The following is a 17,027-nucleotide window of genomic DNA, read 5'->3' as shown; positions in this document are numbered from 1 at the left end:
ACCAGATCCTCCTAGCTCCCACTCACCCCAGATCCCACAGGTTCCCCCCCCCTTCCCCAGAGTAGAAGCAGAAGAGAGTCAGTTTCAGGGTGATGTACTCGAACATAGATGGGATCGCAAGCAAGACAGCAAGACAAGTGAACTAAGGGAAAGAGCACAAGAAGTGAACCCAGACATAATCGGACTCAATGAAACAAAACTCTCTGGAATCATAACGAATGCCGTGTTTCCCCAGGAGTACACAGTAGTAAGGAAAGAGAGGGAAGGTAGGGGAGGAGGCAGAGTGGCCCTACTCATGAGAAAGGAATGGAGTTTTAAGGAGATGGCTATCCCAGGCTGTGAGGGGTTCAGACACTACATAGCAGGCCCCATGATAATGGGAGGACCAAGAATAGTAGTAGCAGTAATATACAATCTTCCACCAAATGACTGAAGACCCAGTCAAGAGAATGAAAACAACATGGCCGTTAACACTATAATTGAGAGGGCAGTCTCTGCTGCCTGTAGAAATAGATCCCACCTGCTCATCATGGGGGACTTCAATCACGGAAGGATTGACTGGGAAAACAAGGAACCGCATGGAGGCGAGGATATGTGGAGAGCCAAACTATTGGAGGTGGTGACTAGAAACTTTTTAACCCAGCATGTCAGACAGAGAACCCACAAGGATGAGAGGAAATGACGAACCAGCGAGACTCGACCTAGTCTTCACTCTGAACGACTCCGACAAAAGAGAAATCGGTTTTGAGGCCCCAGTAGGAATGAGGGACCACAGTGTACTGGTGTTTGAGTACCTGATTGAAGAAGGGGTATTGAACTCGAGGAGGGATACCGAAACCAAAAGGTTAGCATACGGAAAGGGAAACTATGAGGAGAGAAGAAAATTCCTAACAGATATAGCATGGGAAACAGAGCTCAGGGGAAAGACAGCCTAATATATGAGCAGAAGTGCAAGGACGCAGCAAACAAGTTTGTCCCAGTCGAAAAGGAAAACGGTGAAAGGAAGATGAGAAACCCACGGTTTTATCAGAGATGTTGGCTAGCTAAGCAGCAAAGTAAAAGGGCATATAGAAACTATAGGAATAACAGGACACTGGAGAGCAAAGAAAGATACCAGAATGCCAGGAATGAATATGTCAGGTTGAGAAGAGAGGCAGAATGACAATATGAAAAGACATCGAATACACTTTGTACACATATACATAGACATTGTACACCTTGCCCCTCTACACAAGGGTGGTAGCAAAGCATTGGCAAAGAATTATAGACCAGTTGCACTAAAGTCCCACATAATAAAAGTATTTGAGAGAGTAATCAGGAGTCAGGTCACTAGATTCATGGAAACTAATGACCTCCACAATCCAGGCCAACATGGATTTAGAGCAGGAAGATCATGCCTCTCACAGCTACTTGACCACTATGACAAAATCACTGAGCCATTAGAGGAAAAACGTAATGCAGATGTCGTATACACAGATTTGCAAAGGCATTCGACAAATGTGACCATGGAGTGATTGCACACAAAATGAGGTCAATGAGTATAACTGGTAAAGTAGGACGCTGGATACTCAATTTCCTGTCGAACAGAACACAAAGGGTAGCAGTCAATCAAGTAAAATCGAGTCCGAGCGCAGTTAAAAGCTCGGTACCTCAAGGTACAGTGCTTGCACCACTGCTGTTCCTTATTCTCATATCAGACATAGACAAAAACACAAGTCACAGCTTCGTGTCATCATTCGCAGATAATACAAAAATCAGCATGAAAATTACTTCTGCTGAATACATTGATAAACTACAAACAGATATTAACAAAGTTTTCGATTGGGCAGCAGAAAATAACATGATGTTTAACGGTGATTAATTCCAGGTACTCAGATACGGCAAAACTGAGGATCTTAAACATAATACAGGGTACAAAACACAATCGAATCTTCCCATAGTAGGAAAACAGCATGTCAAGGATTTGGGAATAATGATGTCCGACGACTTAACGTTTAGGGAGCATAACCAAGCAAGTATTGCATTAGCCAGAAAAATGATAGGATGGATTACGAGAACCTTCAAGTTCAGAGATCCTATCACAATGGTTGTACTCTTCAAATCACTTGTGTTGTCCCGCCTTGAGTACTGCTCAGTCCTCACTTCCCCCTTCAGAGCAGGAGAGATTGCTGAAATTGAGGGAATACAGAGAACATATACTGCTCGCATAGACGAGATAAAGCAGCTAAATTATTGGGATCATCTCAAAGCTCTCCAAATGTACTCACTAGAAAGGAGACGAGAGAGATACCAAATAATATACACATGGAAAATACTGGAGGGACAGGTCCCAAATCTGCACAGTAGAATAACAACGTACTGGAGTGAACATGGAAGAAAATGCAGAATAGAACCAGTGAAGAACAGAGGTGCCATGGGCACAATCAGAGAACACTGTATGAACATTAGAGGTCCACGGTTGTTCAACGTCCTACCAGCGAGCATCAGAAATATTACAGGAACAACCGTGGACATCTTCAAGAGGAAACTAGATTATTTCCTTCAAGGAGTGCCTGACCAACCGGGCTGTGGTGGGTATGTGGGCCTGCGGGCCGCTCCAAGCAACATCCTGGTGGACAAAACTCTCACAAGTCAAGTCTGGCCTCGGGCCTTGCTTAGGGAGTAGAAGACCTCCCAGAACCCCATCAACCAGGTATCAACCAGGTATCGCAAGCTAGGCAAAGACTCATCCTAAATTGCTGCACAGCCACATAAGGAGAAAAACAACAGTAAAGGAACAGGTTATGAAATTAAGGATAGGGGTGGAAGGATTCGCTATAAACGACAAGGAAGTGTGTAAGGAACTAAATAAGAAATTCCAGTAGGTCTTCACCTTAGAGCAAGGAGAAAATCCAGAAATAAGAGAGTGAATAGCTAACCAGGAATCACTGGAAGAGTTTGAGATTACCAGCGGGGAAGTAAGGAAGTGTTTAATAGAATTGGATGTGACAAAGGCTATAGGCCCAGATGGAATCTCCCCTTGGATACTAAAGGAAGGAGCAGAAGAACTGTGCCTACCACTCTTCATAGTGTATAATAAATCACTGGCAACAGGGAAACTGCTAGATATTTGGAAAGCAGCAAACATAGTCCTGATATACAGGAAAGGGGATAGACAGGAGGCACTGAACTACAGGCCATTGTCCCTAACCTGCATACCATGCAAGCTGATGGAGAAGATTGTGCGAAGAAAGATAATGGAGCAGCTAGAGCGAACTTTGTAACACAGCATCAACATGGGTTCAGGGATGGCAGGTCCTGCCTCACAGGGTTACTTGAATTCTACGACCAGGCAACAAAAATAAGGCAAGTAAGAGAAGGGTGGGCACACTACATATTTTTGGATTGTCAGAAAGCCTTTGATACAGTACCACACAAGAGGCTAGTGAAAAAGCTGGAGATGCAGGTTGGAGTGAAAGGGAAGGTACTCCTTTGGATAAAGGCTAAGCAACAGGAGACAACGAGTCAGTGTGAGGGGTGAGGTCTCATATTGGCGAGACGTTACAAGTGGAGTCCCTTTCAAATGAAGGAACTTTTTCAGTGTCAGAGTAGTTAACGGATGGAATGCATTAGGCAGTGATGTGGTGGAGGCTGACTCCATACACAGTTTTAAATGTAGATATGATAGAACTTAGTAGGCTCAGAAATCTGTACACTAGTTGATTGACAGTTGAGAGGCGGGACCAAAGAGCCAAGCTAAACACTAGCTAAACTGTGTTTAGCTAGTTTAAATCTATGACCTCTTGTTCTTGAAGTTCCAGGTCTCAGGAAATCTTCCCTATCGATTTCATCAATTCCTGTTACTATTTTGTACGTAGTGATCATATCGCCTCTTTTTCTTCTGTCTTCTAGGTTTGGCATATTTAATGCCCCTAACCTCTCCTCATAGCTCTTGCCCTTCAGTTCTGGGAGCCACTTAGTAGCATGTCTTTGCACCTTTATCAGTTTGTTGATGTGCTTCTTAAGATATGGGCACCACACAACCGCTGCATATTCTAGCTTTGGCCTAACAAAAGTTGTGAACAATTTCTTTAGTATATTGCCATCCATGTATTTAAAAGCAATTCTGAAGGTAGAAAGCGTGGCATAGGCTCCTCGCATAACGTTCTTTATGTGGTCTTCAGGTGATAGTTTTCTATCTAGAACCACTCCTAGATCTCTTTCTTTATCAAAATGCTTTAAAGATTTCTCACATAATATATAGGTTGCGTGGGGTCTATGGTCTCCTATTCCACATTCCATAACATGTCATTTATTAACATTAAATTCCATTTGCCAAGTGGTGCTCCATAAACTTATTTTGTCCAGGTCTTCTTGAAAGGCATGACAATCATAGAGCACGGTTAGAGCACGACATAGCCTCAAACTAAAGGTAATTAAGCCAGGTCTTTATTGTTCCATGTACAGTGTTTTCTCTGATATAGCTTGTCATATATAGGATTCTGGATTCACAGCTAGCGCACTTTTGACAGGTCAAGACGAGGAAGCAAGATTTTGTGCACCAGTTACTGGGTGATGGAAGCTACCTCAAAGAGGATAATTTGGTGTCTACACCCTAGTTATACCTGGTGGACTAACCTGCTGTACTATAAGATAAGGAACCTCTTCAATGCATGTAGTCTATTACTGTAGTTTGATTGGCTGCATATATATATATTAATTTAATAAACCCCCCAAATGTGTAGAGGATCGATTTGTGAGATTAAGAGATTATTGCAGAAATACAGTCCACTTATCATTATACAAATTGCTATCGAAGTATATAAATTAACGTAAATATAAATTCATATAAATTAAATAAATATAAATCTCACAGGTCGGTTCCCACACTCATTTTTCTATCAGTCAGGAAATTTTTCATCCATATTAGAAGCTTACCTGTCACCCCTCCAATATTTTCCAGTTTCCAGAACAACCTCTTATGTGGAACTCTGTCGAAAGCCTTTTTTAGGTCCAGATAGATGCAGTCAACCCAACCATCTCTTTCCTGTAAAATCTCTGTTGCTCGATCATAGAAACTGAGTAAATTCGATACACAGGATCTTCCAGATCGAAAACCATACTGTCTGTCTGATATTATATCATTTCTCTCCAGGTGTTCTGCCCATTTAGTTTTGATTAGTTTTTCCAATACTTTCACTATTACACTAGTCAATGATACATTTCTATAATTGAGGGGGTCTTCCCTGCTGCCACTTTTGTAGATTGGAACTATGTTAGCCTGTTTTCACACGCGTGTGTGTGTGTGTGTGTGTGTGTGTGTGTGTGTGTGTGTGTACTCACCTAATTGTACTCACCTAATTGTGCTTGCGGGGGTTGAGCTCTGGCTCTTTGGTCCCGCCTCTCAACCGTCAATCAACTGGTGTAGTTTTCAGGTCCAGGAAATTGTGTGTGTGTGTGTGTGTGTGTGTGTGTGTGTGTGTGTGTGTGTGTGTGTGTGTGTGTGTGTGTGTGTGTGTGTGTGTGTGTGTGTGTGTGTGTGTGTGTGTGTGTGTGTGTGCGCGCGCGTGCGCGCAACACTGCGTGTGGAGAAGAGTGTATGTGGTATTTGCATGTCGTGACATAGACTGATAACTTAAGGAAGAAGAGAGGCTTATTATGCTTGTAGCGTGAGACGTCAGGCTCACAGCTGTGTCCTGTGGTGGTGACCTAATTGTTGTTGTGACCTAATTGTTGTTGTTGTGACCTGATTGTTGGTGTTGTTGTGACCTAATTGTTGTTGTTGTGACCTAATTGTTCTTGTAACTTAATTGTTCTTGTGACTTAATTGTTGTTGTTGTGACCTAATTGTTGTTGTTGTGACCTAATTGTTGTTGTTGTTGTTGTGACTTAATTGTTGTTGTTGTGACCTAATTGTTGTTGTTGTTGTTGTGACTTAATTGTTGTTGTTGTGACCTAATTGTTGTTGTTGTTGTGATCTAATTGTTGTTGTTGTTGTGACCTAATTGTTGTTGTTGTTGTTGTTGTGACCTAATTGTTGTTGTTGTTGTGATCTAATTGTTGTTGTTGTTGTGACCTAATTGTTGTTGATGTTGTTGTGACCTAATTGTTGTTGTTGTTGTGACCAAATTGTTGTTGTTGTTGTGTCCTAATTGTTGTTGTTGTGATCTAATTGTTGTTGTTGTTGGGACCTAATTGTTGTTGTTGTTGGGACCTAATTGTTGTTGTTATTGTTGTGACCTAATTGTTGTTGTTGTTGTGACCTAATTGTTGTTGTTGTTACCTAATTGTTGTTGTTGTTGGGACCTAATTGTTGTTGTTGTTGGGACCTAATTGTTGTTGTTGTTGTTGGCACCTAATTGTTGTTGTTGTTGTTGGGACCTAATTGTTGTTGTTGTGACCTAATTGTTGTTGTTGTGACTTAATTGTTGTTGTGACCTAATTGTTGTTGTTGTGACTTAATTGTTGTTGTTGTTGGGACCTAATTGTTGTTGTTGTTGTTGGGACCTAATTGTTGTTGTTGTTGTTGTGACCTAATTGTTGTTCTTGTGACCTATTTGTTGTTGTTGTGACTTAATTGTTGTTGTTGTTGTGACCTAATTGTTGTTGTTGTGACTTAATTGTTGTTGTTGTTGTGCCCTAATTGTTGTTGTTGTTGTTGTTGGGACCTAATTGTTGTTGTTGTTGTGACCTAATTGTTGTTGTTGTGACTTAATTGTTGTTGTTGTTGTGACCTAATTGTTGTTGTTGTTGTGACCTAATTGTTGTTGTTGTTGTGACCTAATTGTTGTTGTTGTTGGGACCTAATTGTTGTTGTTGTTGTTGGGACCTAATTGTTGTTGTTGTTGTGACCTAACTGTTGTTGTTGTGACCTATTTGTTGTTGTTGTGACTTAATTGTTGTTGTTGTTGTGACCTAATTGTTGTTGCTGTGACTTAATTGTTGTTGTTGTTGTGACCTAATTGTTGTTGTTGTTGGGACCTAATTGTTGTTCTTGTGACTTAATTGTTGTTGTTGTTGTGACCTAATTGTTGTTGTTGTGACTTAATTGTTGTTGTTGTTGGGACCTAATTGTTGTTGTTGTGACCTATTTGTTGTTGTTATGACCTAATTGTTGTTGTTGTTGTGACCTAATTGTTGTTGTTGGGACCTAATTGTTGTTGTTGTTTGGACCTAATTGTTGTTGTTGTTGTTGGGACCTAATTGTTGTTGTTGTTGGGACCTAATTGTTGTTGTTGTGACCTAATTGTTGTTGTTGTAACTTAATTGTTGTTGTTGTTGTGACCTAATTGTTGTTGTTGTTGGGACCTAATTGTTGTTGTTGTTGGGACCTAATTGTTGTTGTTGTTGTTGGGACCTAATTGTTGTTGTTGTTGGGACCTAATTGTTGATGTTGACTTAATTGTTGTTGTTGTGACTTAATTGTTGTTGTTGTTGTGACTTAACTGTTGTTGTTGTTGTGACCTAATTGTTGTTGTTGTGACCTAATTGTTGTTGTTGTTGTGACCTAATTGTTGTTGTTGTTGTGTCCTAATTGTTGTTGTTGTTGTTGTTCTGACCTGATTGTTGTTGTTGTTGTGACCTAATTGTTGTTGTTGTTGTGACCTAATTGTTGTTGTTGTGACTTAATTGTTGTTGTTGTTGTTGTGACCTAATTGTTGTTGTTGTTGTGACCTAATTGTTGTTGTTGGGACCTAATTGTTGTTGTTGTTTGGACCTAATTGTTGTTGTTGTTGTTGGGACCTAATTGTTGTTGTTGTTGGGACCTAATTGTTGTTGTTGTGACCTAATTGTTGTTGTTGTGACTTAATTGTTGTTGTTGTTGTGACCTAATTGTTGTTGTTGTTGGGACCTAATTGTTGTTGTTGTTGGGACCTAATTGTTGTTGTTGTTGTTGGGACCTAATTGTTGTTGTTGTTGGGACCTAATTGTTGTTGTTGTGACTTAATTGTTGTTGTTGTGACTTAATTGTTGTTGTTGTTGTGACTTAACTGTTGTTGTTGTTGTGACCTAATTGTTGTTGTTGTGACCTAATTGTTGTTGTTGTTGTGACCTAATTGTTGTTGTTGTTGTGTCCTAATTGTTGTTGTTGTTGTTGTTGTTCTGACCTGATTGTTGTTGTTGTTGTGACCTAATTGTTGTTGTTGTTGTGACCTAATTGTTGTTGTTGTGACTTAATTGTTGTTGTTGTTGTTGTGACCTAATTGTTGTTGTTGTTGTGACTTAATTGTTGTTGTTGTTGTGACTTAATTGTTGTTGTTGTTGTTGTGACCTAATTGTTGTTGTTGTTGTTGTGACCTAATTGTTGTTGTTGTTGTTGTGACCTAATTGTTGTTGTTGTTGTGACTTAATTGTTGTTGTTGTTGTTGTGACCTAATTGTTGTTGTTGTTGTGACCTGATTGTTGTTGTTATTGTGACTTAATTGTTGTTGTTGTTGTGACCTAATTGTTGTTGTTGTTGTTGTGACATTATTGTCGTTGTGACTTAATTGTTGTTGTTGTTGTGATTTAATTGTTGTTGTTGTCGTTGTGACTTAATTGTTGTTGTTGTTGTTGTTGTGACCTAATTGTTGTTGTTGTTGTTGTGACTTAATTGTTGTTGTTGTTGTGTCCTAATTGTTGTTGTTGTGACTTAATTGTTGTTGTTGTTGTTGTGTCCTAATTGTTGTTGTTGTGACCTAATTGTTGTTGTTGTTGTGACTTAATTGTTGTTGTTGTTGTTGTTGTGACCTAAGTGTTGTTGTTGTTGTGTCCTAAGTGTTGTTGTTGTTGTGTCCTAATTGTTGTTGTTGTGACCTAATTGTTGTTGTTGTCACTTAATTGTTGTTGTTGTTGTTGTGACCTAATTGTTGTTGTTGTTGTGACCAAATTGTTGTTGTTGTTGTTGTGACCTAATTGTTGTTGTTGTTGTTGTGACTTAATTGTTGTTGTTGTTGTTGTGACCTGATTGTTGTTGTTGTTGTTGTGACCTGATTGTTGTTGTTGTGATCTGATTGTTGTTGTTGTGACCTGATTGTTGTTGTTGTTGTGACTTAATTGTTGTTGTTGTTGTTGTGACCTAATTGTTGTTGTTGTTGTGACTTAATTGTTGTTGTTGTTGTTGTGACCTAATTGTTGTTGTTGTTTTTGTGACCTAATTGTTCTTGTAACTTAATTGTTGTTGTTGTTGCGACTTAAATGAGGACGTAATCAGTCCTTGATGAATGAGGTCATGGAGAGGAGTGATTGGTGACCACCCGAGCGGTCATCAAGGGTCGCACACCCGCTGCTAAGAGCCTTCATGCTTGGAGGAGAGGTGAGAGTAGGGGAGAGCTGGAGTAGAGGAGGAGGGAGAGTAAGGGGAGAGCTGGAGTAGAGGAGGAGGTGAGAGTAGAGGGAGAGCTGGAGTAGAGGAGGAGGTGAGAGTAGAGGGAGAGCTGGAGTAGAGGAGGAGGTGAGAGTAGAGGGAGAGCTGGAGTAGAGGAGGAGGTGAGAGTAGAGGGAGAGCTGGAGTAAAGGAGGAGGTGAGAGTAGAGGGAGAGCTGGAGTAGAGGAGGGGGGAGAGTAGAGGAGAGCTGGAGTAGAGGAGGGGGGAGAGTAAGGGGAGAGCTGGAGTAGAGGAGGAGGTGAGAGTAGAGGGAGAGCTGGAGTAGAGGAGGAGGTGAGAGTAGAGGGAGAGCTGGAGTAGAGGAGGAGGGGAGAGTAGAGGAGAGCTGGAGTAGAGGAGAGGTGAGAGTAGGGGAGAGCTGGAGTAGAGGAGGAGGTGAGAGTAGGGGAGAGCTGGAGTAGAGGAGGAGGTGAGAGTAGGGGAGAGCTGGAGTAGAGGAGGAGGTGAGAGTAGAGGGAGAGCTGGAGTAGAGGAGGAGGTGAGAGTAGGGGAGAGCTGGAGTAGAGGAGGAGGTGAGAGTAGAGGGAGAGCTGGAGTAGAGGAGGAGGTGAGAGTAGGGGAGAGCTGGAGTAGAGGAGGAGGTGAGAGTAGAGGGAGAGCTGGAGTAGAGGAGGAGGTGAGAGTAGGGGAGAGCTGGAGTAGAGGAGGAGGTGAGAGTAAGGGGAGAGCTGGAGTAGAGGAGGAGGGAGAGTAGAGGGAGAGCTGGCGTAGAGGAGGAGGTGAGAGTAGGGGAGAGCTGGAGTAGAGGAGGAGGTGAGAGTAGGGGAGAGCTGGAGTAGAGGTGGAGGTGAGAGTAGAGGGAGAGCTGGAGTAGAGGAGGAGGTGAGAGTAGGGGAGAGCTGGAGTAGAGGAGGAGGTGAGAGTAGAGGGAGAGCTGGAGTAGAGGAGGAGGTGAGAGTAAGGGGAGAGCTGGAGTAGAGGAGGAGGTGAGAGTAGAGGAGAGCTGGAGTAGAGGAGGGGGAGAGCTGGAGTAGAGGAGGAGGAAGAGTAGAGGAGAGCTGGAGTAGAGGAGGAGGTGAGAGTAGGGGAGAGCTGGAGTAGAGGAGGAGGTGAGAGTAAGGGGAGAGCTGGATAAGAGGAGGAGGTGGGAGTAGAGGAGAGCTGGAGTAGAGGAGGAGGTGAGAGTAGAGGGAGAGCTGGAGTAGAGGAGGAGGTGAGAGTAGGGGAGAGCTGGAGTAGAGGAGGAGGTGAGAGTAGGGGAGAGCTGGAGTAGAGGAGGAGGTGAGAGTAGGGGAGAGCTGGAGTAGAGGAGGAGGTGAGAGTAGAGGGAGAGCTGGAGTAGAGGAGGAGGTGAGAGTAGGGGAGAGCTGGAGTAGAGGAGGAGGGAGAGTAAGGGGAGAGCTGGAGTAGAGGAGGAGGGAGAGTAGAGGGAGAGCTGTAGTAGAGGAGGAGGTGAGAGTAGAGGAGAGCTGGAGTAGAGGAGGAGGTGAGAGTAAAGGAGAGCTGGAGTAGAGGAGGGGGTGAGAGTAGAGGGAGAGCTGGAGTAGAGGAGGAGGTGAGAGTAGAGGAGGAGGTGAGAGTAGGGGAGAGCTGGAGTAGAGGAGGAGGTGAGAGTAGGGGAGAGCTGGAGTATAGGAGGAGGTGAGAGTAGAGGAGAGCTGGAGTAGAAAAGGAGGTGAGAGTAGGGGAGAGCTGGAGTAGAGGAGGAGGTGAGAGTAGGGGAGAGCTGGAGTAGGGGAGGAGGTGAGAGTAGAGGAGAGCTGGAGTAGAGGAGGAGGTGAGAGTAGGGGAGAGCTGGAGTAGAGGAGGAGGTGAGAGTAGGGGAGAGCTGGAGTAGAGGAGGGGGTGAGAGTAGAGGAGAGCTGGAGTAGAGGAGGGGGTAAGAGTAGAGGGAGAGCTGGAGTAGAGGAGGAGGTGAGAGTAGAGGAGGAGGTGAGAGTAGAGGAGGAGGTGAGAGTAGGGGAGAGCTGGAGTAGAGGAGGAGGTGAGAGTAGGGGAGAGCTGGAGTAGAGGAGGAGGTGAGAGTAGAGGAGAGGTGGAGTAGAGGAGGAGGTTAGAGTAGAGGGAGAGCTGGAGTAGAGGAGGAGGTGAGAGTAGGGGAGAGCTGGAGTAGAGGAGGAGGTGAGAGTAAGGGGAGAGCTGGAGTAGAGGAGGAGGGAGAGTAGAGGGAGAGCTGGAGTAGAGGAGGAGGTGAGAGTAGGGGAGAGCTGGAGTAGAGGAGGAGGTGAGAGTAGGGGAGAGCTGGAGTAGAGGAGGAGGTGAGAGTAGAGGGAGAGCTGGAGTAGAGGAGGAGGTGAGAGTAGGGGAGAGCTGGAGTAGAGGAGGAGGTGAGAGTAAGGGGAGAGCTGGATAGGAGGAGGAGGTGGGAGTAGAGGAGAGCTGGAGTAGAGGAGGAGGTGAGAGTAGAGGGAGAGCTGGAGTAGAGGAGGAGGTGAGAGTAGGGGAGAGCTGGAGTAGAGGAGGAGGTGAGAGTAGGGGAGAGCTGGAGTAGAGGACGAGGTGAGAGTAGGGGAGAGCTGGAGTATAGGAGGTGAGAGTAGAGGAGAGCTGGAGTAGAGGAGGAGGTGAGTAGGGGAGAGCTGGAGTAGAGGAGGAGGTGAGAGTAGGGGAGAGCTGGAGTAGAGGAGGAGGTGAGAGTAGGGGAGAGCTGGAGTAGAGGAGGAGGGAGAGTAAGGGGAGAGCTGGAGTAGAGGAGGAGGGAGAGTAGAGGGAGAGCTGTAGTAGAGGAGGAGGTGAGAGTAGAGGAGAGCTGGAGTAGAGGAGGAGGTGAGAGTAAAGGAGAGCTGGAGTAGAGGAGGGGGTGAGAGTAGAGGGAGAGCTGGAGTAGAGGAGGAGGTGAGAGTAGAGGAGGAGGTGAGAGTAGGGGAGAGCTGGAGTAGAGGAGGAGGTGAGAGTAGGGGAGAGCTGGAGTATAGGAGGAGGTGAGAGTAGAGGAGAGCTGGAGTAGAAAAGGAGGTGAGAGTAGGGGAGAGCTGGAGTAGAGGAGGAGGTGAGAGTAGGGGAGAGCTGGAGTAGGGGAGGAGGTGAGAGTAGAGGAGAGCTGGAGTAGAGGAGGAGGTGAGAGTAGGGGAGAGCTGGAGTAGAGGAGGAGGTGAGAGTAGGGGAGAGCTGGAGTAGAGGAGGGGGTGAGAGTAGAGGAGAGCTGGAGTAGAGGAGGGGGTGAGAGTAGAGGGAGAGCTGGAGTAGAGGAGGAGGTGAGAGTAGAGGAGGAGGTGAGAGTAGAGGAGGAGGTGAGAGTAGGGGAGAGCTGGAGTAGAGGAGGAGGTGAGAGTAGGGGAGAGCTGGAGTAGAGGAGGAGGTGAGAGTAGAGGAGAGGTGGAGTAGAGGAGGAGGTTAGAGTAGAGGGAGAGCTGGAGTAGAGGAGGAGGTGAGAGTAGGGGAGAGCTGGAGTAGAGGAGGAGGTGAGAGTAAGGGGAGAGCTGGAGTAGAGGAGGAGGGAGAGTAGAGGGAGAGCTGGAGTAGAGGAGGAGGTGAGAGTAGGGGAGAGCTGGAGTAGAGGAGGAGGTGAGAGTAGGGGAGAGCTGGAGTAGAGGAGGAGGTGAGAGTAGAGGGAGAGCTGGAGTAGAGGAGGAGGTGAGAGTAGGGGAGAGCTGGAGTAGAGGAGGAGGTGAGAGTAAGGGGAGAGCTGGATAGGAGGAGGAGGTGGGAGTAGAGGAGAGCTGGAGTAGAGGAGGAGGTGAGAGTAGAGGGAGAGCTGGAGTAGAGGAGGAGGTGAGAGTAGGGGAGAGCTGGAGTAGAGGAGGAGGTGAGAGTAGGGGAGAGCTGGAGTAGAGGACGAGGTGAGAGTAGGGGAGAGCTGGAGTATAGGAGGTGAGAGTAGAGGAGAGCTGGAGTAGAGGAGGAGGTGAGTAGGGGAGAGCTGGAGTAGAGGAGGAGGTGAGAGTAGGGGAGAGCTGGAGTAGAGGAGGAGGTGAGAGTAGAGGAGAGCTGGAGTAGAGGAGGGGGTGAGAGTAGAGGAGGAGGTGAGAGTAGAGGAGAGGTGGAGTAGAGGAGGAGGTGAGAGTAGAGGGAGAGCTGGAGTAGAGGAGGAGGTGAGAGTAGGGGAGAGCTGGAGTAGAGGAGGAGGGAGAGTAAAGGAGAGCTGGAGTAGAGGAGGAGGGAGAGTAGAGGGAGAGCTGGAGTAGACGAGGAGGTGAGAGTAGGGGAGAGCTGGAGTAGAGGAGGAGGTGAGAGTAGAGGGAGAGCTGGAGTAGAGGAGGAGGTGAGAGTAGAGGAGAGCTGGAGTAGAGGAGGAGGTGAGAGTAGGGGAGAGCTGGAGTAGAGGAGGAGGTGAGAGTAGGGGAGAGCTGGAGTAGAGGAGGAGGTGAGAGTAGGGGAGAGCTGGAGTAGAGGAGGAGGTGAGAGTAGGGGAGAGCTGGAGTAGAGGAGGAGGTGAGAGTAGAGGGAGAGCTGGAGTAGAGGAGGAGGTGAGAGTAGAGGGAGAGCTGGAGTAGAGGAGGAGGTGAGAGTAGGGGAGAGCTGGAGTAGAGGAGGAGGTGAGAGTAGGGGAGAGCTGGAGTAGAGGAGGAGGTGAGAGTAGGGGAGAGCTGGAGTAGAGGAGGAGGTGAGAGTGCGAGAGGTGAAGTTGACAATTGGGAGAGGGAACCTTTGGATAAGAAAAGGTGGAACATTCCAGATAACGTAGAGAATGACGCAGGCTCTTCTCAGTGACGCGTCTGTGTCTCTTGTTTTCAGAATGAAGCAGGAGTGAACTAGACTCCATTTTGTATTGTGACGATAATCTCTTTCAAGAGAGATTGAGCCTGCTCTTCCCTACATAAAGTTACTTATATATATATATATATTCAACAATAAGATGCTACCTTCAAGATAAGTCTACCAGTAGCACAAAACGTTTTGACCAGGAGGCAAACATACCCTAAACTTCCCCCTACTCCACACTCCCTCCATGCTGGCTCGCCACCGTCATCAACCAGCAAACTACCTTTCCCAGCCTGCCTGCTTATGATTAGTTACCCGCCGACTGCACACCTGAACCTCTGCACCTCAGCGCCCTCTACTTAATCGATGTCTGGGCTTGAACCAGTCATTGAAGTAAGAATACCTTGTGCTCTCTGTTACGTACTCCTAGCTGAATACGTATATAAATTTAAAATAACTTGTTTTGTTCCATTATATCATTGCCTGTATATGTACACATATTGTGTTTTTGTAAATTATCGTGCGGTGTGGCTGCATCAGTGGGGACAGGAGCACGGTGGCTCTTCACACGTCTAATACCTGTTAGATTCGGGAAATTAGAATTGCTGGACCTGTTCAGTTTGGGAGTTCCAGATGTCACTTTTACTAAGTTTATATAATTGTTTATTTACTGTAATTAAGCAGGTGGCATTGTACTTATATATTTTGCAAGTAACTATTATATTTAATTTGCATTCTTATGTGGTTTGAGAACAAGTGGTTGTTCAGTTAGTTTTTAATATTAAAAAGTCTTTAGTTTCCATCCCTCATCCTGGATGAGGCAGAGAAGGAGAGGATTATGGGTAGCGACAGAGCGAGAGTTCAGTAGCTGATATGGGTCAGGAGAGATCACATCTTTGTAGAGTTAAGTCTGTAACATTCATGTTGTGCCATATGTTATTATATTATAATCTGTGAGAGACAATACTTTTTGTTTGGTTGTATAAGTTAACTTGACCATCTGTGTTTTTATATTATACTGTATTCAATATATATATTATAAGTTATATGTATAATTCTTTAGTCCTAAAGGAAAAGTTTAACAAAGTGCTCATTACTTATTAAGGGGTTACACTGGTGACCCGCTCTTGTGAACAGCAGTTTTAGTAACCCTAGACCTTTTTTAAAGTTGACTGTTGTAGGGTCACGAGCCGTAACGAACGATAAGTAACACTCTCAAGCTGTGAACAACTAACTGATATACGGTCTGTCTACCAGGTGGATGTTTCTCAGCTAGCGCTATATTCTCAGCGCCTGCTTATTTCATTTTGTCTTTATATTATAGAGTGACGTCATCCCTGTTCTTAATTTTTATGTTATATTTTTTGACTTGTTTGTTTGCACTGTACATAGCCAAGGAATTGTCTTTGTTTTTAATTTGCTTTCAATTTAATCAAGTTTCATTATTCATACTATGTGTTTTGCGTGTATTCCCTTACTTTACCACAGACAACAACCAAGCAGTTGATCTTTTTTTTTCTTTAACGTGATAGGCATTGACACCAGCCATTAGGAAGACTGCCGAACATCTACACTCCTTCATTTTCCCGTCACAGTATACATTCCTTCACTCTACTTTTTGTCAAAAGGTCACCATTCATGTGGGAATCGGGACTCATTCCTCATTTCTGTGGCCCTAGTACCATTAACTACTTACTACAGCTTTATGGATCAACAGTATCCAGTGACTGGTGACAGTTTTGTTATTCCAAATAACTTTTTTTTCTGAATAATTTTTGTATCTAGAGCCGCATGTTATGGTGATGTGATCTTCCCAACTGTTGTGTTGGAATGTGTGTATGAGCTGGCGAAAATATATTGCAGCTGCAGGAAAATTTGGACGGAGGAAGTCTTCATTTCTTACTTGTGTACAATTTTCGTGGATCGGGGAGAGTATGTGATGCGAGTTGACTTCTTGGTGAATGTTGTCGGTCCCTCCGGCGCTGGCCGCGGCGGCCGCCACCAGGAGCAGCCTCCACATCTGCAAGGATACATGTAATGACAGGTTAATGAATCAGTAAAAATACTTTACACAAGTGGTGTATGTGCTGCACTTTACTACTGTCCGGCGTGCTGCATTACACAGTATGACTCAACTCGATACTCACTTATGTAGTAGTGGCTGCCATGCTGCCTCTGCTGGACCATTGCTTCCCGGCCCCAGGAAGTCACATCAATAGTGTAAGTACTTAACAGGACCATGCACAGTGCAGCGTGTTCTCGCAAGAGTTTCTAAAGACAAAAACTGTCGCACTAAGGTACCCTAACTTAATCTACCAGAGGACTCAAGTTTTGAAAATTCCACTCATGTTAATATTATTATTATCTTAGGAATGTATTATTCCATATCATATCTATATATCTGAATCATATACGATTCATTATCATTTGATCATATTTACTGTATTTACGTCAACATCCTTCATGACCATTAGTAAAGTACACCATTGGGCTTAATGCCTTTACAATATTATAGATGTGATCGCCAGAATCAAGAAAGCTTCCAGGTAATCAAAAATATTGCTGGAACTAAAGTTATAGCTTCCAGTGATGTAATTTCAAAATCCTTAATGAAGAGGCAAATTGTGCTATCAAGTACTATTAATAATCTTTAAATCCACTAGGCAATTTTCTTGTGATATAACTTTATCACAATAATCAGTCTAAATAAGGAAAATGTTCAATTTATAACCATTGCCGGCAGTTCCACTGATGCCGGCGGTGGGGCAGAATCGTCCTGTACGTGATCATTCTTTGTTTACATCCGGAGAGTGCACATGGGTGAAGTGCTGAAGACATTTTCAGCAAGATAATTACACTCAAACTTATCATAATCTTTAGTGATAGCTCCCTGAATATTGGGAGAGAGTTTGAACCGTATTTAAGGAGGAATTCCTGGTACATATATTCAAAATCAAGAGTGTGGATATCCGCCGGCTAGTGAGGCCCCACCACCACCTCATGTACCAAGTGAGACGCAACAACCTGCACTCCATATCTGAGGAAGCAACTAGAATCATTTACAGCAACGTTGTGAGATCAAAACATCATCATCAAGCTG

The 17,027-nt window shown here is 44.5% G+C and overlaps 1 protein-coding gene across 1 annotated transcript in view; it reads right to left on the bottom strand.

Annotated features, from left to right (window-relative positions):
* LOC138350214 (uncharacterized) overlaps positions 1–17,027 on the bottom strand; it is a 94,155-nt gene that overhangs the window by 56,666 nt on the left and 20,462 nt on the right. The window contains exon 2 of the mRNA XM_069300562.1: positions 15,831–15,947. Coding sequence (XP_069156663.1) covers positions 15,831–15,947 — 117 coding nt within the window. The remainder of the gene's footprint in view (positions 1–15,830; positions 15,948–17,027) is intronic.

Source organism: Procambarus clarkii, chromosome 44, assembly GCF_040958095.1.
Source record: "Procambarus clarkii isolate CNS0578487 chromosome 44, FALCON_Pclarkii_2.0, whole genome shotgun sequence".
In the NCBI taxonomy this organism is placed as follows: domain Eukaryota; kingdom Metazoa; phylum Arthropoda; class Malacostraca; order Decapoda; family Cambaridae; genus Procambarus; species Procambarus clarkii.
The sequence above is the reverse complement of the archived record's forward strand: the minus strand, read 5'-3'. Positions and strand labels throughout refer to the sequence as shown.